The 24931-nt window shown below is 42.3% G+C and overlaps 1 protein-coding gene across 1 annotated transcript in view; it reads left to right on the top strand.

The window, feature by feature from the left end:
* The window catches only part of Utrn (utrophin), a 456941-nt gene that overhangs the window by 314005 nt on the left and 118005 nt on the right, over positions 1-24931 (top strand). The window contains exon 53 of the mRNA XM_051206176.1: positions 4411-4567. Within this exon, the coding sequence (XP_051062133.1) occupies positions 4411-4567 (157 nt within the window). The remainder of the gene's footprint in view (positions 1-4410; positions 4568-24931) is intronic.

Here is a 24931-nt window from a genome sequence, read left to right as displayed (position 1 = left end):
GATGATTATATTCTGGAGGAAGGAATAATAACTTGTTGGAGGACAGTTCCTTTGAAAAATCAGTATGTGTTTTAAAAGATAGCATTCCACTCTGTAATTTTTTTTTTCTACTGTAGTTGGTTGGTAAAATATACTTTCAATGAATTTTTGTCTAACAAGCCTTCATATTATAATTTTTGAATAACTAGTCATGTAAAAAGCTGCAAAACTTAGAGCTTTGTAAAAAACAGATTGCATTAAGATTCTGTGAAGCAGAATCCATTGCAGACACCAAAGTTAATACTGTAGTCAGTGGAAGGGTCTATTGCACTTCACACATCCAAAGAATGAGATTATGCAAATAAGACACTGTGGTAAGTCAACTACTGAAAAACATTACTGTAGGTAATGTTTGCCTGAAAATGCCCAGAACAGGTTGACGCCCAGTTATCTGCAGTATTCAGGTTATAGTTACCTCAAGAGAATGCAACGAAGCCAAACACCAAGGTAGAGTTTGTCCTTACAAAGCCTTTACCCAGCTAGTTCTTTCATTTTAAAAGATGAGGGCCATCGAAGGCTGCTACTGAAGCCTGTGCCTATTTGGGCATATGGCAGCAATCTGCCAAGTACAGAGGTGCAGTGTACTGGAGAATAAGCAGAACAGGTTTGGTTTGCCAGGCAGAGGTTCTGTCTGATGAGCGCAGTGTTAATTATCGGAAATCAGAGATGCAGAGAAGCACATGGACTCTGTGCATAAATGGCCTTCATTTATGCAAATGGCCCTTTGGGGCTGAGTACCTGAGTACCATCATGCTCGATGATCAGTTCCAGTATTTCTGCACAGTGAAAAGAGTCCATTGAGAAAGACACTTATGTGCTCTTCAGGAAGCGTGTAGGACTGGTTTACCAAGGCACATAATATGTAGTTAAGTTATTGATTGATGACAACGCTACAGACGCCGAAGACGCAACACTTGGTCGGAATAAGAGGTTGGATGTGCACATGCGTGGGTTGAATCAGAAGATTCAACACTTCTTGGTTGAGTGGGGACCTGTGGATTCTAGCTGTCTTTTGCATTTAAAAAAAAAATGCATCAGCCCTGTCAAAAATATATAATGCAACAAGTATTTTACATCAGTCACTTATGAGGACCGTACATGGCTTTCACTTAGTATTACTTGGGATTACTTAGCTGTGCTCCATAGCAAGAAAATTTGTCATTTATCAGGATTTTTTTTCTCCCAAATTAATAGGAATATAGAAAAGATGGAGCTCAAGCAGAATCAGGATCTTGACAAAATACAGTTTTATCAAGTTAGGCCAATCCTAACTTCTGTGGAAGAAATAGGAACAATAATAAAAGAAAGAAAAGAAAATGAATTTTTTATGTGTACGTATGGTGTGTGCATGTGAGCGCGCACACACATAGCACGCGCATACGCACACATGCCCGTGATGTCTAAGTGCAGACGCCAGAAGTCAGGGTTTGCAGCTGAACCCAGAGCTCATGGATTGGAGCTGCTGTAGCTAGTTGTCTTTGTACCCTGCCCAAGTACCTCCTCCCCAGTGCTGAGATTAAAGGTAGCCACCATGCCTGCCCGGCTCTTTTGATGTGGATCCTGGGGATCCAAAATCCACTTTTCATGCCTGCATGGCAGGCACTCTATCCACCGATCCATCTAAACCAAACTAGCTGAACTAAAATGAAATTTCAACTATAGAGATCTGAGATAATTATAAAATCCTTTAGACATCTTTAAGACTTAACAATTATGTTTCGGTATATTATAGCTGACCTTTTGGAATGGGACATAGAATGTTCAAGTTTGAGTCGTTGGTTTTATTAGCCAGGTGGCAATGCAGCTGTGAATAGATTGAAAGCTAATTGGCCTTTGCAGTAACTATGTGAATGCAGGCTTATGGTATTTTAAAGCAAGCATGGAGTACCAGCTTTTCCTTTTGGCTGGGAATATTTGGATGATAGTCTTTGGTTATTGTTTTGTGAACTAGAGATGAGCTAAATTAACTTTGAACCAAGACGATACCATTGAATGTCCACTGCTGGAAATAGCATCTAAATGTGACCAATGGGGTAATAACTTGTTGTGTTACCTGTAGCAAAACTGTTAGCTTTGAGGCAGAAACTTAAGTGGATCAGATGCGCACGGGAAATTTCTGAGAGCTCTGAGTGACAGCAGTGGCTGACCCTTATGGGTTACTTCCACGTCCTTGGTAAAGGATCAGAGTTTTTGAGGTGAGGATCCTAATGCCAACATCATGGTAAACATATTCTTAGAGGCTATGGAGTTTGAATGGATAAGTAATATATACACACTCACACCCCACCCCTGTAAGTCTTTTCCTTTGGAAGATGTGCAGTGAGCTATGTGAATCTCCAACAGCCTTGAACCTCTCAACCAGACTGATCACAGACAGGTGAGCCAGTCCATGTCACCAGCTTAGCCCTAAGTCCACATTCATGGCCATCTACCAGGTCACTGTAGCGTTGAGAAAAAGTCCAATTCCTTGAATGACGAGAGTTTCTCTAAATCATTGGTTCTCAACCTGTAGTTTACGACCCTTGCGGAGTGTTTAATGACACTTTCAAAGGGGTCATCTAAGACCATTGGATAACACAGGTATTTACATTATGATTCATAACAGTAGCAAAATTACAGTTATGAAGTAGCAACAAAAATAATTTCATGGTGTGTGTGGGGGCGGGATGCATTCACCACAGCATGAGGAACTATATTAAAGGGTTGCAGCATTGGGAAGGTTGAGAACCACTGCTCTACATAGTACATGTTTTTAAATCCATCCCTTCTATGGGTTCAAGGATACATGGGTGGACTTCCAGGGTCTTCACAAGAACGAGGAAAAATCTGCCCTCTTATTAATACTAAGGTTCTCAAAGGATTTCACTCTACTAGAACTGTAACCAAATATTTTCTAAAATCATCCTTGGTTATGAAGTTCATAATTGATAGCTGTGTTAAAAAGAGAAATAATAAAATAAAGATCTCATCATTAACTCGAAACATATGCCTAGCATGAACAAAGCCCCCAGTTTAATTGTCATCATAAACACATACATACATGCATGTGTGCATACATGTATATATACGTAAGTAAGTGTATACAACACCATGGTCAGTGATTTTTGTCTACATGTTCTCTGATCACATGGCTATTTGTCACAGGATACTAGTCAACCTAAAGCCAAATAGTGTCCTGCCTAAGTAATGATGACTTAGTATGGATTTTTTATAGTTATGAAGAGACACTGTGACCATGGCAACTCTTATAAAGGAAAACATTTAACTGGGGTGGCTTACAGTTTTAGAGATTTAGTCCATTACCATCATGGTGGGACGTGGCAGCATGCAGGCAGACATGGTGCTGGAGAAGGAGCTGTGAGTTCTACATCTCAATCTGTAGGCAGCAGGAAGTGAACTGTCCACCACATTGATCAGAGCTTGAGCAAAGGAGACCTCAATGCCTGTCCCCACAATGACACACTTCCTCCTACAAAGCCACACCTCATAATATTGCCACTCCCTTTGGGGACATTTTCTTTCAAACCATAACAAATGACTTACTGTTTTTCACTAGTTTGGAAGTAGAAATTCAGAAAACTAGAAATTGGAAATATTTCTGACATCTTGCTTATAACAATTTTCTTGTTTATAAGAAAAACTGAGGGTTAATGATTCCCCCTTTAAGATCAATCTTGTTTTTTTATTTAGAGTGGAAAATAAACTTTAAATAAATAAACATATTTTAATCATGAAAGGTAGTAACCAGTGTCCGTCCTTTTACTTTTTTCCCGTTTTCCTCTTCCTTCCTTCCTTCCTTCCTCCCTTCCTTCCTTCCTTCCTTCCTTTCCTCCTTCCTTCCTTCCTCTCCCCTCCCTCCTTCCCTATCTCATCCTCCTCGTCCTTCTTCTTTTTGAAACAAACGAACAAAAAAAAATGTAAGATTGCCTAGATTGCACTATTTATGTTGACCAGACTGGTCTTGAACTCACAGAGATCTGGGATTAAAGATGTGAACCATCAAATAGGCTTCAAAAATGTTTTCCATTTCACTATGTATTTAGATAAAATGAGAAAAAAAATCTTTGTGTTTAATATTTGTGTGGTATATGTGAGCTATCAGAACCTGATTTGTAATTTTAATGTATTGCAGACATAGCCTGGATAATATAGCTTTGTTTTTGTAATATAGCTTTTTTTATTTGTTTGCTTTTTTATAAACATGACTGTTTCTCACAGGTCACATTCCCTGAGCCAAGAATCAGTCTGCCTTTTTTTTGTAAGTGAGTGTTTGATCATACTGGATGATTAGGCTGCAGGAGTGTGTGTTGTTTTTGTGATGGTGACTGGTAATGCATGCTTCTTCATGCGATCATCCTTGTCTGCCAACAGGGCCCATCTGGAGGCCAGTGCTGAGAAATGGAACAGGTTGCTCGCATCTCTTGAAGAATTGATCAAATGGCTAAATATGAAAGACGAAGAGCTTAAGAAACAGATGCCCATTGGAGGGGACGTTCCCGCCTTACAGCTCCAGTATGACCACTGCAAGGTAAATGCACAGTCTGTTTTGATTTATTTTAAATTCCATTTTGGTAAATAAATTGAGTGAAGTTCTAGAAAAATGAAAATATAAACTAATTGCCACAGCTTCCCGCCCCCACCCCTTTGCCCTCTGGTTGTTGATATTTGGGGGTTTTGATTTCATTGTGATCCATTTGTTTTATGTTTCCTAGTTTGTTCTTAGTTAACTAAAGACTTCCATAGGGCAGCTATCCAAAGCAGAATATTGCTTCCAGTGCCTGATGAACTTTATCTAACTTCCTAATAATTTTCTTTGGATGTCAGTATATTGGAAAACACTTTAAAGTACAAATTATCCTTTATTCTTTTGTTTGCCTGCATGGATGGATGTATGCATACATGCATGCATTGTGAAGATAGGATCTTGCTTTTGTAGCCCAGTCTGCACTGGGACTCGCCACGTAACCTGAGCTAATATCAGCCTCGTATTGATCCTTCAGCGTCAGCCTCCAAGGGCTGGGATTATTGGGACATGCTTGCTGCTATGCCAGACTGTAACTTAAATATAAGTGCAGACATTGTGCTGTCAGAAAGAATGACAAAGTAGAGTGAGGTGGTGTTACGCCTTTGATTCCAGCACTCTGGAGGCAGAAGCAGGTGGATCTCTGTGAGTTTGAGGCCAGCAAAGGTGACATACTGAGAGCCTGTCTCAAATAAATGAATAAATACATAAATAAAATTACAAAGTAGTTCTAAGGCTATAGCTCCATGGTAGAGCACTTGCCCAGTTTGCTAGAGGCTAAAACAAACAACCAACCCTGAAACCATCTTATTAATGAAATTAACAGTAAAGAAAAACACTCGGGCAAATTTCAGTCCTGTATCAAATGAAGACCACAGTGTGAAATGAAAATAATTTTATGTTTTATTTCCCTAAACTTCCATCTCTCTTTAAGTTACATTTTCTTCTGCACAGACATCCATCCTTTTGCGTACTAGTGCTTTTATTCTGATGAATGAACTATTAATCCTGAAATGTCATGACATCTCCTTCAGCCCTTATATTTTTTTTTAAATATCTTTGCCTATTCCAAGTTCCATTAATTTATTTATATCCTTTATACAATTTTCTCATTATATTTCATGTCATTTAATTCTATTGTATTTTTCCTACTCATATTCATTGTGAATTCTCTTTCTATGTCTGTACATTTTTAATATAGCATAATATATCTGTTCCCAGAACAGATGAACACTAATATATGCTTTCCTGATGCAAGATACCATCTATTTAATAAGATGTTCTAACAGATATTGACAGGACTTTGAATTTTATTTCATTCTGACCCTTGTGCAAAGTGAATAAAATTACTATTTCAGTGGGAAGAGAACGCGATGGAGAGATAACTCTGAAATAGAGAGACAGTCAATCAAACAATAATAGTGGATTTTAGTGACTTTACAAAATCACCTTTTTTTTTTTTTTTTCTTTTTTCCTTTTAGTTGTTTGTTTGAGACAGAGTCTCTGTGTAGTCCAGGCTTCGTCAACCAGGCTGTGCCCAAACTCACACACCTCTGCGCCCTGATTGCTAGAATTAGAGGTGTAGTCTCCATGCCCGGCTCTCCTCGTATTCTTCCAACTTTCTTCTGTGTTATGCATATTTCCTTTCTGTGGTTCTGGCACTGGTGAGGCAGTCAAGTAATAGCAAGCTTCTCTAATAATACTCAGGGTTCTGTATGTGCAGTAAATCCTGCTCGCGACCATGTTTCACTAGTTTGGAATAAAACTCAGCTCCTAGGTATGAAGTTATCTTCCTCACCGAACCTTGGCCTCGGCACAACCCTTGGCCCTCACACTCAGTTCTTTTCTTAGTTGTGCCTCTCTGGTGTTTCCTATTGCACTCTATCTTCCATCACGTCACCAGTTACTCTGCTTTGACTTTTGACGTGGTCAAGGTGATGCTCACAATGATGTTGGCAATCATGTCGGTTTCTTTACTGAATAAGTGTTTACGAGTGTGGGATACATACTGGGTGCTATTCTTGTCACCAGTGCTGAACAAGTTCTTGCAGTTGAGAGTGTCACTCGGTAGTGGAATGATCCCATCCTGCACAGAATCCCCAGAACCACGAAAATAAATATATGAACATGCTCAGTGGTTTGGAGCACCTACCCTGGTTTGGTTATGAGCACCCACGTAGATGCTCACAACCATCCATCACATAACTCAAGTTCCAGGGGATCCAATTCCACCTGACCTCCACAGGCACCAGGCATATGTATGGTATATATGCGTAGATGCACTTATACATGTAAAAATTAATAAATGTGAAAAATGAGGAAGTAACTGAAAACCCAGGTCTTGACTGAGATGGCATAACAGTAGAAAGAATGAAGGGTAGCTGGCTTCTAAATACATTCAGAAACAGGATTGGTGGCTGCCTTGAATACAAGGGATGAAAGGGAAAGACTCAAGCATGTCATGGGGCAGAAGTTTATGGACAAAGAGAATAGAAAGAAAAAAAAGTATCATTTAGATAATGGACACAAATGAAGGAGCAGACAGGGCAGGCAAGCCAACACCTTGAGGTTTAACGTGATAAGCTGTCCCTGTTCATTACGAAGTTGGGTATGCAAACTTGAAGTTAGGGGAAAGGTCAGAGCTAGAGAAAAAAAACCAACATAACGAATAGATCCGCCACAGGATTGAATGAAGCCTCATAGGAAATGATTATAGATAGGAAACCCGGGTATAAGAAGTGAGCAGCGAGGGACCCAAGTGTTACAGGTCAGGGAGTTGAGACCGAGATGGCCGTTCCAAAGAACCCCGAAGAACGGTCTAGGATATCAAGGAAAGTACTGTGCAGAGGGCATAGTGGATAAGTGAATACATCGATGGAATACTGCTGAGGGATGATGCAGAGGACAGAACACCAGGCATCCCGAAGGCTGTCTTGTTGCCTGGAACAAGGGTGAGTTGAGTGATATGACGGAATCTGAAGCATGATTAGAGCAGACTCCAGAGAGAGTATAAGCAGAAACGCAGATATTTATTGAGAAGTTTTGGGGTGTTTTGTTTTGCAAGAAAGAGCAGAATCTGAAGGAGCAGGTGCGGGAGAACTATGCCCTCCAGTAATCATTTTATAAAGATGGAGAATGATTCTCTGTGCTGAAGAGAATGACTCTGGAGAAGATAGAAAAATCAGTGATGTAGTCAAGAAGGTCTGAGGGAAAAATGACCGGACAGGGCCCATTAAACTACCGGGGAGTTGGGATTTTTAAGTAGGAGGGCAGAGAGTTGAGCCATCTTCATAGCAACAGGCATGAAATGTACTGGCATAGATTGGAGTAGTTTGGTGGGTTTGGGTTTGGGAATGTGAAGGCGTTATCGATGAAAGGGAAAAGCAAGCTTGTTAACTGAATAGAAGAAGGAGGGCTGAAGGCATAGCTCAGTGGTAGGACAGCGTTCTCCAGCACTAGGCCTGGGGGTAGGCAGGGGTAGGAGGAAAACGACATGTAGAGTCAAAGAGAGCGGTGGTAGAGAATGTTGTCTCAAATTGGGGTAAGCCAACCTGGGAAGCTTTCAAAATAGCACAGGCCAACGTAATGGGCTGGCTCGATGCTGGTGATTAGGCTAAGGGATTGAGCAGTGGTCCTTCCTGTGGGGTGTTTTGCGGGCGGGGGGGGGGGGAGGGGAGGGGTTGCCTTGTAAAGAAAGCAGGTGTTAGATCAAGAAAGGTATTTGTGAGGTGTGTGGGGAGTGGCTTACTGTTAATGATAATGATGAGTGTTTCCCTGTGGAAGTGGTTTGTTGGTTTGTTCAAAGGGGGTGGGGAGCAAGGTCCTGGGGTGAAAACTCTGGGAAGCCAGGGTAGTGGAGGGGTCATCTGTGTGGATTCCAGAATCAAAATGAAGAGGAGGCAGAGCCAGTTGCCAAAGGATGAATATGAGAAGGAAGGGCCATAGTGGCCCCATTTAGGGTTCCAACCTACAAAGGGTATTTTGAACATTCGTTCTGATCACGTGTGTTGAGCTATTGCGCCTGCGCTGTTTTAACCAGTGCTCTCATGCGTTTGCGTACGTCTCTGACCCATCTGCCTGTTCTCTCCAGTGTCTTTTCCTGGCTTAAGTTGATGGGTGATGTCATAGCCAACTCGCTGTCACCTTTTTGCTGTGTACTTTTCTTTATCTCCTGTCTGATACGGGTTAAGAAGTAGTCATTAAAATATTTTAACGACTAATGTTCTATATAACAATACATTCCCACTAAATTAATAGTCAGCGTTCATTTGCTGAGACACAGGTACTTGATTTTAAGTTTAATAGAAACAAATCACCCGCTATCTATTTTGCTGTGGAATATGTTCTGAGATAGAGCAGTGTGCATTCTGTGTTGGTCATTGCTGATGCAGGAGGATCGGCAGATTCACTGGTCCACCCAGGGTGGCCATCAGAGTATTAATGGTATCATTTATGATTCCCTAAAGCCTGCCTGCTGAGTGAGATCCTGACTTCAAAGTTATAGCAGCAGGAGAAGGCATAGCCTTTGGCAGGTGACTAGAACACGAGGGAGGGAGCTTCAGGCGTGGAATTCAGCTGCTCATGAAGGCTTCACCTCTGAGAATTATGCAGGAGGGACAAACTTAAGAGAAGCCCGATTCTTCCGTATTTTCTGTTTGGGCCATGCCGATCACTATTGCACTGTGAGCGGAGGTGTGAAAATTAAAGGTGCGTTGATTGCTTCCCTGGTGTGGAAGGCAAGGGTACTGGGTGGGCAGTCTACTGGGTCTGTGTTGACTGTGTTGACGTGGGATTCAGGGTGCACTGGACTGGGTTAAGAAGTAGCAGCTGGCTGCTCATGTGTGTGAGTGATGTGAGCAGGCTTTGTTTCTGGGGAGATGGTAGTTGGGGGTGTGGGGGGCTTGAGCTGAAAGGGTAATGCCTTCCCTTCAGAGCTGACTTTGGCACTGCCCTCCTGGGTGACTCCGAAAATGCTCACTGTCTTTACGCAGTCTTCACTCTCCACACAGATGAAATGGGGGTAGTAAGGGTTCTTTTAGTCTGTTTGGACATTGTAATAAAATATGGCCCATTGGCTAGTCTGCGAACATCAGTCCCTTATTTCCAAGAAGGCTGGAAATCCAAGATGAAGGAACAGGGAGATTTGGTGTCTGGCGGTAACCTGCTTCTGGTTCAGAAAATATCTTTCTCTGCCCTCGAATTGTGGAAAGGGCTTCTTCATAAGGGGCTGAATTCCATGCATGAAGTCGCCTCTCAAAGGCTATACCTCCTCTCGCTGCCATGGCTTTGAAGTTAGGATCTCAGCATGCAGGTTTTAGGGAAACATAAACATTCCAACCATGGTGAGTGCTCCTAGCTCCTCTACAGAATTATTCCAAATGGAATAACGTGAATGACAATAATTTCCAAAAATCTGAAGTGCCATAGGGCCGTTTATCATTGTACTCAATTATCTGTATTCTGTTAAAAGCGGCTTTCTTTCCCAACAACCAAGAGTAATTTTTAAAATGATGTAATTACACATATGGAGCAGATGGGTATAATTACTATTAGTTTACATTAATATAAGTGTACGTGATTAGAATCAGAGCATAATCATTATGCCTTAGTACAATTACAGCGGAATGTAAAGAAGTATGTTACTTGATGCATTGATTATTTTCTTGTCCAGCAGAGGTGACTCAACCAGGGGAAGGCTTTGTTTTGACACTCAGTTTCATTTCAGGGAAGGTACGGTGATATTTGTAAAGGAAGCAGTTTGCTTCCCTCTCAGCAGATGAGAAAACAAAGTGTCCCAGATTGCTGTGATAAGACACGGACTAAAGCAACTTGGGTGAGGGAAGGCTTACTCATTAGAATCTGTCTTTTACCCTGACATGCCAGAACTAGAGCTCAAGACAGGAACCTGGAGGCAGGAACCTAAGCAGAGGCCAAAGAAGAATGCTCCAGCTTGCTCAGCTTGCACAGCCTGGGCATACCTGCCTAGGATGGGCAGTGGATTAGGTCCCCCTACATTAATTAGCAATTAAGGGAAACCCCCACAGTCTGATAGACTTTTCATTTAATTTTCCAAGTGATCAAGTTAACAGACCAAGAGTTTGCATCATACAGAGATCTTGGATCTGAAGTATAGGTTTTTGTTTCGTTTTGTTTTTAAAACTCTTTTTTGGGGGCCAGTCACCTAGCTCCCAAATAAGTACACAGAGATTTATTCTTATTATTACTTATGAATGCCCAACTTTAGCTTGGCCTATTTCTACCCAGCTTCTCTCAAATTATCCTGTCTACATTTTTGCCTCTGGGATTTTACCTTTCTCTTTTCTATATACCTTTCTGTCCTTGTTCTGTGGCTGGTTGTATGGTTAGGTGGCTGGTCCCTGATGTTTTCCTCTCCTCCTTTTTTATTCCTCCCTCTCCTTCTTTTATTCATTCTTTCTGCCTGGCAGGCCCATCTATCCCTTCTCCAGCCTATGTTCAACTCTTTTTTATTAGACCAATCAGACAAAGCTTCACAGAGCTAAACAAATGCAACAGAAAAGAACCCAACACGCCTTTAACTAATATTCCACAACTCTGAAGTAGAGCTGTCCTCCAGTCCTCCAGTGCTCCCGTTCCTACTACTGGGCTGCAGATCCCAAAGCTCCTAGAACCCCTAAATAGCACCGCCAACTGGTGACCAAGTATCCAAACACAATTCTGTGGAGGACGAGGAACATTCAAGTCCTCATGCCTGTCTGTAGTTCTTACCGAACACAGCCCTCTGTAATCATTTGAAAAGTCTGGGTACAGTTGAGCTACAGCAGAGTCAAGTGATTTCCTTACATGAGTCTCTTCCAGGTGTGTTACCAGGCATTTCTCTTCCTTCCTTCCTTCCTTCCTTCCTACCTTCCTTCCTTCCTTCCTTCCTCCCTCCCTCCCTCCCTCCCTCCCTTCCTTCCTTCCTTCTTTCCTTCCTCTCTCTTCCTTCTTCCCTCCCTCCCTTCCTTTCTTGTTTCCTTCCTTCCTTCTTTCCTTCCTACCTCTTTCTCCCTCCCTCCCTCCCTCCCTCCCTTCCTACCTCTTTCTCCCTCCCTCCCTCCCTGCCTCCCTTATTCCCTCCCTCATTCCCTCCTCTCCCTCCCTTCCCTTCTATTTTTTAAGTCTCTTTTCTGCACACTGACATTCTTCCTATCAAGAGAAACCCTTACTTACTGTGTGTGCCATGTAACTTTGGCTTGCTGGTTATTAGAACCTCAAAGGCCTCGGGACATGCTCACCGCGTAGAGGAAAACGGAAACACAGCAGGGCTCGATGAAATCTGAATTTTCCCTTTCATTTCTCATAGATACTCATCATATGCCTTCTGTGTGCGCGGTAGTTTAAAAGACACTGGCGCAGACACAGCCCCATCCACGTGCACGAGTTGTGGAAGGGACAGCCTGCGTGCTCCCATTTTCTGTGTAATGAGAGAGCATTCGGAGAAGGATTATGGCAGAACTGTGAAATGCGTATTCACATTGTTCTCCCTGGTCACTGCTGCCCACCACCACTTGTTTCCTCGCCTTCCATCTTTTTCCTCGGTACATTGTGCAAAGACTTTGAGTTCATAAGCGCAATTATTCCCATTCCTCCACAGGATCTGAAGCTGTCTTCGTTTGTAGCATTATAGTGCAGCTCCCAGCAGAACATGGAAGGGATTTTTTAAACAGTCAGTGTTTTCACAGATATGTTTTTAACATAGTGAAATAAGGTTATTTTTATCTCGTGGATTTTCTAATATAAAGTTCGGCTTTTTTTTTTTTTTTTTTTTTTTTTCTCTTCCTGATTACCTGCGTTTTAGGCTTCAGTCTTAATAAACTTAAAAAAAAAAGTCTCCCTAACTTCAAAGAACTTTTAAGCCTTCTAGCTTCAAAGTATATAATTAGAATCAATCAGAGAGCACCCTTAAATAGCATTATGCTCACTTTAGGCATGATTTTTCTGTTTTATAAAATTCCCCTAAAATGAGAGAGAGATCTTTTTCCTCTCAATTTTGGTGTGTGTGTGTGTGTGTGTGTGTGTGTGTGTGTGTGTGTGTGTGTGTGTATGCATGCACCTTTTAACTTGATTCTTTGACCGTTTCATACATGTAAAAAGAGGAGAATGTGGGTATGATTCTGAGTTCATTGTCCAGTCTTACAGGTAGAATGAATTCACAGATATGAATTATTTATTGCCAATGAGATAATACTAATCAATATAAATAAATAATATATATAATATCTGATGTCTAGATATTGCAAAGGTTTTTTTTTTTCTTGTTGTTTGTTTTTTCAAGACAGGATTTCTCCATGTAGTCATGGCTATTCTGGAACTCAGAAATCCATCTCCCTCTGCCTCCAAAGGAACTCATAGTAAAGGCATATACCACCACAAAATGGAACATCTTTTCAAGAGACAGACTTTAAAACACCGATTTGTTAATTTTCCCAAGAGAAATGATTTCATAATGATAAACTTGGAATGTTTACAAAGCAATACCATATGTGCATTTGTTGTGGACAAAATAAGCACACACATCGACCAGGTGTACCTGTATTCCGTGTGTGCTGAAGCTAGTCAAAGAGGCACCTCAGCTTTGAACTGTTATCATATTGTACAGTTTTTAAGAAGTAGAACTTGTGTGTCTGAGCCTTAAGTAGATGTGCTGTTGTTGCACATAAGACTTTTAATTATATCCCTCACTATCAGTATCTGATGCCAGAGAATCCTTTGAATAATTTAAATAAAATAATGTATATAAAAATATATTTGTTTTACTTGTGTCATCATCGATTTGTATATATGAACTGATTACATTTTTATGAGAGCGCATCTCATGGGTTTTGGGGTGTCACCCAGTACTCTGGGGTGCAAGCTGCTGAGCTCTGGCATTGATCCCTAGTCCCCTTTTCTCTAGCTATGTGATCGAACCCGGAGGGTAAACACATTGTCTAACTGCTTTAGTTCTTCATTAGTTTCCATCGGCCTGTTTAACGCACATAACATAATACAGGCACTTAAGTATTTACTTAATAATAGATGCTGGAGTTGTTTTTTAATGACTTATTTATTTTGCATTTGTGAATGTGAATATGTATGTTAGCTTGTTGGTATGTGCACCATGAGCATGCGTTTGCCCACAGAGGATAGAGGGCATTGGATAATGGTGGTACCAGTTATCTAACCATCTGTGTCCCCTCTATTCTCTTTACTAAATGTATTATATGTTAAAAGTCAATGCTGATATCTAAAACGCAGTAAAACGTGGCCTCTGTGGAACATTTTACTAGTTCCTATTCCCCCAGAGATCTGTGCTTGTGGTTTATCTGAATACATCCAAAAGAAATGCTATCCATTTAAAGTTTGGCTCCAAGATCTCCAGATAGAGAGATAGTGTAGGATCATACTTCAAATCACTCCTTGTTCAGACATCCAGCAGTTACAGATTAAGACATTAAAAAGCAGAAATCGGCCCATGGTGTAGCTAGGTTCCAAAACATGACAAGTACCTGGAACCCACAAAGCAATAAAGCAAAGTAGCTAATGCAGCCGATGCTTCTGGGGATGGAACAAGGCTTGCAGGAAGATGGGCACGAAGAGTAAGCGGGAAGGATTGGAGCAAACCTGCCCAGGGCCGCTCCCTCCTTGCTGATATGAGCCGTTCGTGGAGGGGAACCCTTCCCTGTTTTAGTAAAAGGTAGATCACGGAACCTCAGAACCTTTTGTAACCTTACTTTGATGCCTATCGTTTTCTTGACGTGTTTTATTGGCAGTAACGTTACTGTGCTTATTCAGGAACTGTCTGGCCTGCAACTGTGCACAAGGTCCAACGCTCAGTATGTGAAAGCCGGAGCTTTCTCTTGTGTTGCTCAGAGTCTGTGTGTCGCTTCTGTTTGTGTGGATATGTAAAAAATGTAACTTGGGGGGGGGGAAGAAAGAGTTCATTGTGGATCGCAATGTGGTTATGGTCCATCATTTCAGGGACGGTATGTCAAGGAACTTGAAGCAGTCAGGCACATCGTATCCACACTCAAGAGCAGAGAGAAATGAATCAATGCATGCATGCTTACTGCTCATCTCTCTTTACTGTTAAGTCGTTCAGAACCCAAGCCAAGGGAATGGCGCTACCCACTTTACACCGGGTCCTCCCACATCATTTCATGTAATCATGCAGTGTTCCAGAGACATGCCCACCTGCTGAGCTAAGGTCCCTCAGTGAAATGCTTTTCCAAGCTGATTATAGACTGTCAGATTGATACTTAAAACTAGCCATCACAGCCTCTGTTCATGATTTTCATCCTTCTGTCTAAATTCTGTATAGGGTGTGTGAACTGTTTCAGGGAAATAAATTCCCATTAATACCATTACTATCTCACACAGCCCAACCGTTTGGCGAGTGGACACGTGCACGTGTGTGCACACGCGTGTACACATACACACATACCAACCACTTTCTATGTAGTTGTGGCTATTAGTTTATTGAATCATTTAAGAGTCACATTCCAATCTTTAAGATTGGGTAAGCAGCACAATCATGTTATTTTTCTCATATAACTATATATTTAATACCTTTAACTATCAAACTAATTACCATGTAACTGTTTTAGTGGCTTGTAAAATGAAGATTGATGAATATTTCCATCAATGACGTTAATTGTTCTTTTTTTTTTTTTTTTTTTTTTTTTTGAGTCTACAGAAAAGCTATCAAGATCATGTGATCTAGTCAGTAATTTCTTATAAAGACTTAGAGTGTGTAACGTTAATATGCAATGCCACGGACTTCAGTCGTATACCCAAACATGCCTACAGTTGCAGCTGCAGTTTTTAATATCTTTACACTTTATTTTCACAGCAATGTAAACATTGAGTTATGCAGAGGCAATTATCGGAGCTCTAACACATTTTTCCCCAATAAAATGCGTGTTGGTTTTATGAAAGCAAATCACCAAGAATAATTAAATTGCATGATTCAGGTATAATTTCTTGGTGTGTGTCCTTTGCCCTTTACCTAACTCAATTTAATTTCCTATATCCAGACCTCATTATATAAGAATCGGGATATTTGGGCCTTAAACCGAATTGCCAAGATACATAAGAAAATTTACTCATTAAAGTAGCAGATTCGAATATTGTCTTTAAGCCTCCATGAGGTGTGGGGGCGCATGCCTTTCATCCCAGCACTCAGGAGCTGGAGGCAGGTGGATCTCTATGAATTTGAAGTCAGTCTGCTCTACATAGTGAGTTCCAGGCTGACATAAGTTGCTTAGCAAGACCCTTTTTCAAAAGCCAACAAACTACAACAAAAACAAAATGTTAATACGTCTTTGTTAAATTTGAGCTCAGTGTGTTTATAGGTGCTTGGGGTGTGGTTTTCCTATTAATCTGAGATTACCTATAAACCTGTAATGCTGAGGTCCTGCTGTGTGTTATAAGATTTTTCTGTGGTAGTAAATTGGTCATTTTCTAATTGAGCTTGAGGCGCTCCCATGCATGGACTCATACAACTGGGCTTACATCCATATGGAAGCCAGACAACCTTGGGTGTCAGTCCTTAGAAATGCCCTCCCTCCCTCCCTCCCTCCCTCCCTCCCTCCCTCCCTCCCTCTCTCCCTCCCTTCTTTCCTCTCTCCCTTCCTCCCTCCTTCCCCTCCCTCCCCCTCCATCTTTTTTCCTCCCCCCTCCCTTTCTTTTTCTGTTTTTGTTTGGTTTTTGGAGGCTAAGTCTCACTGGCTTGGGTGGCTGAGCAGTGAGCCTCAAGGCCACCCGTAGCTCCCCCAACCCCCTTGGTGCTGCTGTGCCTAGACTACAAACATGTCCCACTGTGCCTAGCTTTTAAAAAGTAGGTTCTGGAGATCAAACTCAGGCCCTTGTATGTACCAGCACTTTACAAACTGAGCTATCTCTTCAAGCCCAGTGTCTAAAATTAAAAAGGAAAATTCTAAATGCCCTTCTGACCACTGCAACCGTGTTGGCTTCCTTTTTAGAATCACATAGCACACAGGTCCCTGTCTGTTGGTAGAGCAGTTACCAGTAACCTACCCTATTAGCTGTTAACCCTTCAGTTGGCTATATGTGGTCCTGTCTTCTAAGATCGGGAGCCATAGACGAAGCCTCATTCCCAAGACATTCACAGGACATGAGGAAGCTTAATAGCCATCAGTTTGGTGAAGATATAAAGCAGTTCTCAGGGGTTGCATATCAGATATTACATCACAAATCCATAACAGTAACAAAATGAACAGTTGTGAAGTAGCGATGGAAATACTTTTATGGTTGAGCGTCATCGCAACATGAAGAACTGTGTTAAAGGGTCTCAGCGTTAGGAGGGTTGAGGACCACTGAAATAAAAAATGTGACCATACTTGGGCAAGAATTGGCTCTCTAGGAAACCAACCATTGTCTTCCTGGAGAACTACCTCTAGGATGTGTGTTGCTGGGTGATGGTTTCCTTTATGGGGCAGTTCAGCTCTTCTTTCAAATCCCTTGTTGCATCTGGTGGTTGGCATCCTGTGTTAGGTGCTAAGCGCACATCAGCTGCTATTTTCACCGGACTCATCGCCTGGCAGCAGGAGTGGGTTTGCCTAAGAATGACGATAGTCACTGTGAAAATCCCTGCAATGGGGACACGGACACACAGGCAGGACGCATAGATGCATGGCGAATTCGCACTCTAGCTGGCAAGGAAAGGCTTCACGGGAGTCCGGGAAATAAGTTCCTAAAGGGCGTTAGCCACATTATGTGGTGAAACCCCTGCAAGTTAGGGGTTGTGTTTCTCAGAGTATGTGTTCAGTGGGGCGTGTGCAATCTCCCGTTAGCCTAATACCGGGAGCTAAGTGCAGAGGGAAGGAACTTGAATATAGACAACACCTAACACATGAGACATGGTGCTTGTGGATTGGCTGAGGCACGCGCGTGTGTGTTGTGTGTGTGTGTGTGTGTGTTCAACACTGCAGCAGAAAGAAGACTGGTTAATAACTGTGAGAAGTTGGAGAATCCTGTCTTGCTTTTAGCATTCATGCTTAGTATTCTGATTTAGCCTTTATTTTTGATGTCACTGGGGTGGAACCAAAATGAATTGATGATTTAACTGATCATTTAGGGACATTAGCCAAAACTTTTACTGCGCTGTGTACTATGAAGGAGAATTAAAAGAATTTTTTTGTCTGCATACCAATGGAACACAATCCCATTTCTCTCTCACTCCCTCTCTCTCTCTCCTTATAGTTTTATTGGTGCTATCAAATTTAACGACGCTCTGCCCTTCTTTGCTATCATACAAAATGACATAGATCCAGACTTGCTGATTTAAGCTTTGAAAGCAAGTTGGGAGGGGGAAAGGAAATAAATTATGTTCTAGCATAATCTCTTTAAGTTTGTAGCATTGTATCTGCTTCTCTCCTCTAGTAAGCAATGAAGTTCTTTGGGGAAGCAAAGGTTAAAGAAGCCTTCTGTGCCAACACTGCCTCCAGCTTGTTCCAGTTCAGATGCCCCATGTCCAAGACAGCTACTTAGACATCCCAAATGCTTTCACCAGAGCCAGCTCTTTGGAAGGGCCCCATGCTTCATTGAATGCCTTGTCGTTATCTTGAGTTTCCTAATATTTGGATAAGGAGCCCTGTGGTTTCATTTTGCACCGGAGATTGCTCTTTTCAAGACTAGTTTCTGTATATGTTTCAACAGATTTAAACCATAATATCATAAAAATAAAAAAGACTCTCAAAACTTACTTGAGGACTCTCCTGTCTCCTCTAGTCAGCCTTGGTGGTCCGCACACTGAGTCTTGTGCCCTTTGCTGTGACTCTGGGTCATGTGCCCCGTGGTGTAGCTTGTTGTGGAGGTTAGTGATGGCTGAGTCCTGCTCTGTGGCCCACACTTATTCCTTGCCTTTCCTGGTGACTCGCTCACTGTTCCCTGCATTCCCTTTGTCCCTGAGCTCTGTCTCCGGTGCCAAGCCTTCTTCATTTCTTCACTCTCTCCCTGCAGCCTTTCTTTCTCCCTTCCTGATCCATCTGCAAGCCTCTGGTAAAGCTAGGATACCCTAGGAGCCATGCCATGCCATTGTGTCTGTATTCCGTCTTTGCTGGGTTTAGGTAGACTCCATCTGCATGCCAGCCACCCCCAACATTTTGAATGTGTTCATGTGTCACCTCTACAGTGACCCTAATCTTTGCATATTAAATGGCCAGGCTGCAAGCATTGTGGAGCTGGCGTCCAAAACATTCTACCCAGACTCCTCCATCTCACTGGGTAGAAATGTGATTTCAGTTGCTTAGGTTAAAAAAAAAAAAAAAAGCAAAAAACATAATCACCTTGAATTCCAACCTTTCTCATTTCATGTCTTAGGGTTTGCGTCAAGATACAGACTCGGAATTGGCCACTTGGTACCATTCATCTGGCTCTGGGGCTCCCAGCACAGCAGCCACTATGCTCCTGTTAAAATAAGTGGCATCAGTAGTAAAAGCCATAGTCTGCCGAAGGCATGCAAGGCCCTGTGTGAGTCCCCTATCCCTCCCCGGCAAACTGCTCATCCCAGCTCTTGTTTCTTCCTGCATAGTGGTCTGAGCCATGCTAGTCTCTTGCTGAGATTTCAATCACAGAACCATGCTGTGGCCTAGGATGCTCTTCCTTGGAGTCTACAAAGTTACTTTGTTGCTCGTTAAGGTGCTGAATGGCACCTTCCAATGGAACAGCCATCCTGGTAGCCTTTATCATCTCCCTTCTTAGTTCTAGCATTTTCATCCTCCACCTGTATTGTTTTCTGTTTTGGAGCCACATTTCCATATACACAATAAAGATGTGTGGAATGCAAACTGAGTGAAATTACGCCTGACCGGAACATCTCTTTGGGTAGGATGTTCTTTTTAATCTCTTTTATGCAATGCTTTTTATTTGTCCATCTGCACATTTTAAAAACACTTATGTGTGTATGTATACTGCTTTTGTAAAGACAAGGTCTCATTTATGTATACCAGGCTAGTCTGAAACATGCAGTGTAGCTGAAGGTGGCCTTGAATTTCTGATCCCCTTGTTTCTACCTCTCAAGTGCTACCATACCCATGTTATGCTGAGCTGGGGATTGATCCCCAGACCTTGCGTATGGTAGGCAAGCCCTCGAGAAGCTCAGCTCTAGCCTCAGCCCCTTTCCTCCTTTAAGTACCTGAATCTTTAACAAAGAATGATTCTTTGCCTAGAATATAAGCAAGGATCTTCCATCATCAGCTAGATATAACTTTGTGGTAATTATATGGACTACTGGAGTATAAGAAAACCCATGAACACGCTTGCATTTGAACATGAGTTAGTTGAGAGGATTCCGGAGTTTCCATGTCAGGATCATGCCAGGCAGTTCATGTTGGCACTGACTGTGGCTGCCCCGGCAGTGAACTCCTCGTGCTAAGAGTGTAAGCGTGTGCCGTCTCCATTCAGGAAGTTACCTTTTCCCCATCTTAATATTGCCTGAATTGTTCAACTCGGGAGTGGGAAAGGTCTATGTAAGAGGTGAGAAGGGGTGGATTGGCAAATTTTGGATGTAGAGGCTTCTGGAAAAGACTTTGTTATTTTATATTCTGTGCTAATTGCTGTCAGATTGCCTCAGTATGCACTTTCTTTTACCCCTGAGTACATATTCCAATGAGAATAGGAATTTAAATATGGACTCTTCGGTTCAGTAATTGTTGTGTATCACACTTTATAAATAAACCTAGCCAGTGGGAAAAGTTGTATGTAGTGCTATAGAAGCGAAACATTGGCTTCTAATTGGCTCCTTTTTATTTTATAGGTTTATTTTAAATTGTTCGTTTGTGTAATGTGTGTGTGTGTGTGTGTCTATGGATACGTGCAGGTATCCATGGAGACTGGAGTTACAGGTAGTCATGGGACACCTAATGCTAGTGCTAGGATGCTGATTTGGGTCCTCTGGAAGAGCAGGAAGTACTCTTGGCCACCGAGCCATCTCTCCAGCCCCTACCATGTAATTGTTAGTAGTATGTTATTTAAAGGTAGTGATTTGTTTCTGAGTTCTGTTGTGCAGCCTAGAGACTATAATTAATAACAGTGTTGACTATAATTAATTATAATGTTAATAACATTCTTGAAAATTGTTGAGAGTATAATATGAATATTATAAAAAGTTGTAAGTATGTGAGATAATCCAGGATGGACCATTCTGCAGGTGTATGGATTATTTAAAATAAAACATTGTGTACCATAGATGTAAACATTTTTACTTCTCATTGAAAAATAGAAAAAATAATAGTTTAAAAGTTTCCATTAAAATAGTAATTTCTTCAGTGATCAGTGCACTGTTAGGTACCCCTTCAGTTATAATTTTCAATCATGAAAATGGTAGGTTACAGATTTAATGAATTAGTGAAGAACTGGAGTCTTGGTTGTTCAAGTCTATAATCTCAGCTTCTCAGGAGCTGAAGCAGAGAGACCACACACACTTAAGTCCTTCCTGCCTGGGATACAATCCCCAGGGAATTTAAGGCTAGCCTGGATGACGGAATGCAATGTCGCTTCAAACTAAAAGTGAAAGCTGGCTGGGTTTGTAGCTCAGCAGCAGAACTTTTTACCAGATTTGCAAACTCCTTGGCTCGGTCCCTTACATGGCAAAGAGTAAATGAATAAAAGCAAAGCAAAATAAACTCCTGGCCATCATCTTCCTATCCAGCAGTGGTTCTCAAACTTCCTAATGCTCCGACCCTTTAATACAGCTGCTCATGTTCTGGGGCCCCTAACCATAAAATTGCTCTTGCTATGTTATAACTGTAATTTTGCTACTGCTATGGATTGTAGTGTAAAGAGCTGCGTTTTCCCATGGTCTTAGGTGACCCCTGTGAAAGGGTCATTCAACTCCGCAACCTGTCATGACCCACAGACTGAGAACTGCTGCTCTATAGCAACCATGTACCTCCTTCTTACACACGCACCTTCCTCAGTTTTAGTGGAATTCATCACTTTCATTTTGTCTTCTGATTTCTGGCGCGCTCATTTTCCCATAATGCTCTGGTGGTCATCATCATAGTAATTTTTCAATGTGATGTGATGGTTCCTACCATGGCCCTGCCATCCTGGATCTAAATAATTTCCAGGTGTTGAATATTTAAGTTCTCCAAATTTTAAAGACATAAACGCTGTTGCGTGGACAGACATCTTTTTATTGGTAGCTTCTTTTCTGGTTCGTTGTCTTAGGCTTTATCCAACCCAAGGGTGAAATTCTCGTTTCACACCGTGTGACCACGACTTTATAGATTGCCAACTTGGGTTTCACAAATTATCAAAGGGATTCCTTCCCTCTAGGATGTCCGGCGGGTGCTACAGTTCTCTTTGGCTGAGCTCCACCCCAACTCTGCTCCTTGGTTGGTAGACTTACATGACTAGCACCCAACTCTGACACTCTGCAGTGGGTGTGGGGCTTTGAAGCACTTTTCCGATGCTACAGGTCTGATGCCAGTTTCTCTCCTTCCAAAAAGAATGAAGAGGAGAATCTGGGGATGATGGGCTTGATTTAGCCCTGTCCAGAACGGCAGGGAGAAACTTGCCTGTGGTTTGTTGAACTTGCTGGAGGAGAAAGCTTCTATTTATACCATGAGTGATGTGATCCAGTCAACCCACAGTCTCCATAGCTTTACTTTGCTGTCATGGGGCAGATTTAGATTATTTTTATTTTTTCTTTTAAAAAGGGACTAAATTTATTTCTCTTCTTTCTAAGAATATAAATGTCTTACAACATAGCTTCATATGTACTGAATACTTCACTTCGTCTTGGAGAACCACAAAGTTTCCCATTCTTCTAATTAGATGACTTGAACATTAGGAAAAATATTAGCGTCCCCCTTTCTGTTCAGGGAGGACCAGTGTGTTAGGAAGTTTTCCCTGTTGTAACAGAATACTTGAGGTAACCGACATAGAAAGGTTTCACTTTAGTTCATGCTGTAAGACGTCCCAGTCCATGGCTCTAATCTTTTTAGGCATGTGGTGAGGGGCCAGTGTCACAGTGGAGGGTGCATGATGGAAGGAAGCTACCTGCCCTGCCTCACCTGATGGGTCCCACGTTCAGAACAGAAGGGGACAGCAGAGGTTCCTCACAGCCCCCTTGCTGGCTCCCATACCTGTTTGCTTAGGGAGAGGCTTGCAGCCTCCGTGTGTCCCTGCTACTGAGAATAAGTAAATGAACTGTTCGCTTAGCAGCAGCTTGACCATAATACCACCCGAGTTGTGTTCTGGATGAAAAGGAAGAGCTGTGATTTATTGGCATGCGTCAGTTTCTGACCTCCCCCCACCCCAAAGCCTGCCATTTCTTATACCCCCTTACCCTCTAATCCCTGGCCTTCCCACCAAGTCCTAGCACGTGGCAAGAAATGTTCCCGGACCATTAAGCCACAACGAAGAATCTCTGCTGATGTTGGCTAAGCAGGAAGTAATTCTGCTGTGTAGCATTCTGGGAAATAGTAGCAGCTACCAGAGACCTCTCTGCTGTTTCAGTGCGCAGGGAGGTCGGGTGGGAGGAGAGAGATGGCTTTTTTTTTTTTTTTTTTTAAGGGCGATGTTGAGCTTGTAGACTCTGGTAAGAGTGAGATCTGTAGCGCTGGTGACAGGATTCTGATGCTTACATTGATGTAGTCATCCTCGGCTCTGTCTGCTGAAGCACGCAGCCGTCATGGAACAGGCCACGGCGTGAGAGGAGACGAGAGGGCTCAGTTACTCGTTCTGCGGGCTCCTTCAGGTGGGCTTTTGTAGTAGGTTCTTGGTGTCCTGTTTGCGCTTCTCCAAGCTGGATGGCAATTGTATATGGTACCATTCTTCTCTTTTTAGCGTGTCAATGTCACATGATCTGCAGCTATATCTAACCTATTTCTTTATATTCTGCATGGGGTCAATGCGTGTTTTCCCCTTCTTATTTGGATGGAAAGCTTCATTGTACTTTGCTGGCCCCGTAGCTTGGATGACAGTAGGTCTTCTCCCCCAGCAGATAGGTTTTCACTGTAGCCCAGGCTAGCCTGGAGCTTTCAGCGGTCCTGTTCCAGTCTCTTGAGAGCTGACACTGTTGTGCCCGGCCAAGAGGATTTTTATTGATTATGGATACAAAATAAGTTTTGATTTCTCCCTTTACTACTCCTGACCTTTGAAGGTATGAAGTTCTTGAAAACATTTTAGAACATTCAGGTTTTAAAGCTCCGTTTTGGTTTTCCTTTAGAAGTTTCCCGTGAGTTATTTTTTTTTTTATTATTTCCTTTCTCGTTTCAGTTGAGTCTCATCTGCTCCATGTAAGCCTCATATTCCCTGGATTGCCCTGCAGAGTATTAAGGGGTTTCCCACGTGTTCACTGTACTGGTGTATTAGTTCATTTACTTTTGCTATAACAGAGGGCCAGAGACTAGGCAATTTACAAAGAAAAGCGGCTCTTTGATGTCATGTGCCAGAGGCAGGGCTATAAGTAGTGAGGGCCTCATACTCCATTCATGCCAATGACAGAAGGCAGTAGATGCCTGTGACAGTAGGGGATGGGGCAGAGGGCATGGCCTGCTGTACGGTAATTGGACCTTAGGAGGATTTATGACTTTCTGGGAGAACGTGTCTAGCCTTGCAAGAAAGACATTGCTCCTTTTTAAATCCTCGTGTTCCAACCCCACTTCACTACAGTCTACTTCAGCGTGAGCGGTGACTGTGCCAATGGGACATTGTCATAGGCAGTGTGACAAGTTGCCACACGCGTATGCTTCCAACTCAGGGGCGAAACTTTGGGTGGCAAAACCGCCAGGTGTCTGCAACACAAGGAAGCCTGTGTGTATCAGGTATCTCTCCTGGCAGATACAATGATTCGGTGGGGGGGGGGGTCTAAAACCCTGTCACAAAAGCAACATCCCTGATCCTTCCTCACTTGCCATAAATTCACCTGTCTCTTGGATGTGCCTCCCAGCCTGTGAAACGCCTTCTTTGAACAGCTGTAGTGAATATTACCATTCCCAATCCAATGGTCTCCTTCCTGCTTGTCCTATGTGTGAGATTGTTGGAACAATGGACTATGCTTTCCTCCAAAGCTGACATGGTTGTTCCTGTCACCAATGATGGAGGGTCCGTATTCTCTTTTGAAGGTTAATGCATGAATCAGGAGCATACCTACCCCGGGTGTCCGGAGGGACCAAGGGAGGACATGTTCCGGAAAGAGTGGGAGGATCCATTGTATTACTGAATATGTTAACACTGGAGATAAATTGTTACACACACACATACACATACACACACAGGGAGAGAGGGAGGGAGGGAGGGAGACACTGAGACAGAGACAGAGACAGACAGAGACTAGAAAAGAGGTATTATCCACACGATTTTTCTTGATGTTTTTACTTTAAGAACAAGATATTTGCA

The sequence above is a fragment of the Phodopus roborovskii genome, unplaced genomic scaffold (assembly GCF_943737965.1).
Source record: "Phodopus roborovskii unplaced genomic scaffold, PHOROB, whole genome shotgun sequence".
Taxonomy (NCBI): domain Eukaryota; kingdom Metazoa; phylum Chordata; class Mammalia; order Rodentia; family Cricetidae; genus Phodopus; species Phodopus roborovskii.
This window is presented reverse-complemented; position numbering and strand designations above follow the sequence as displayed.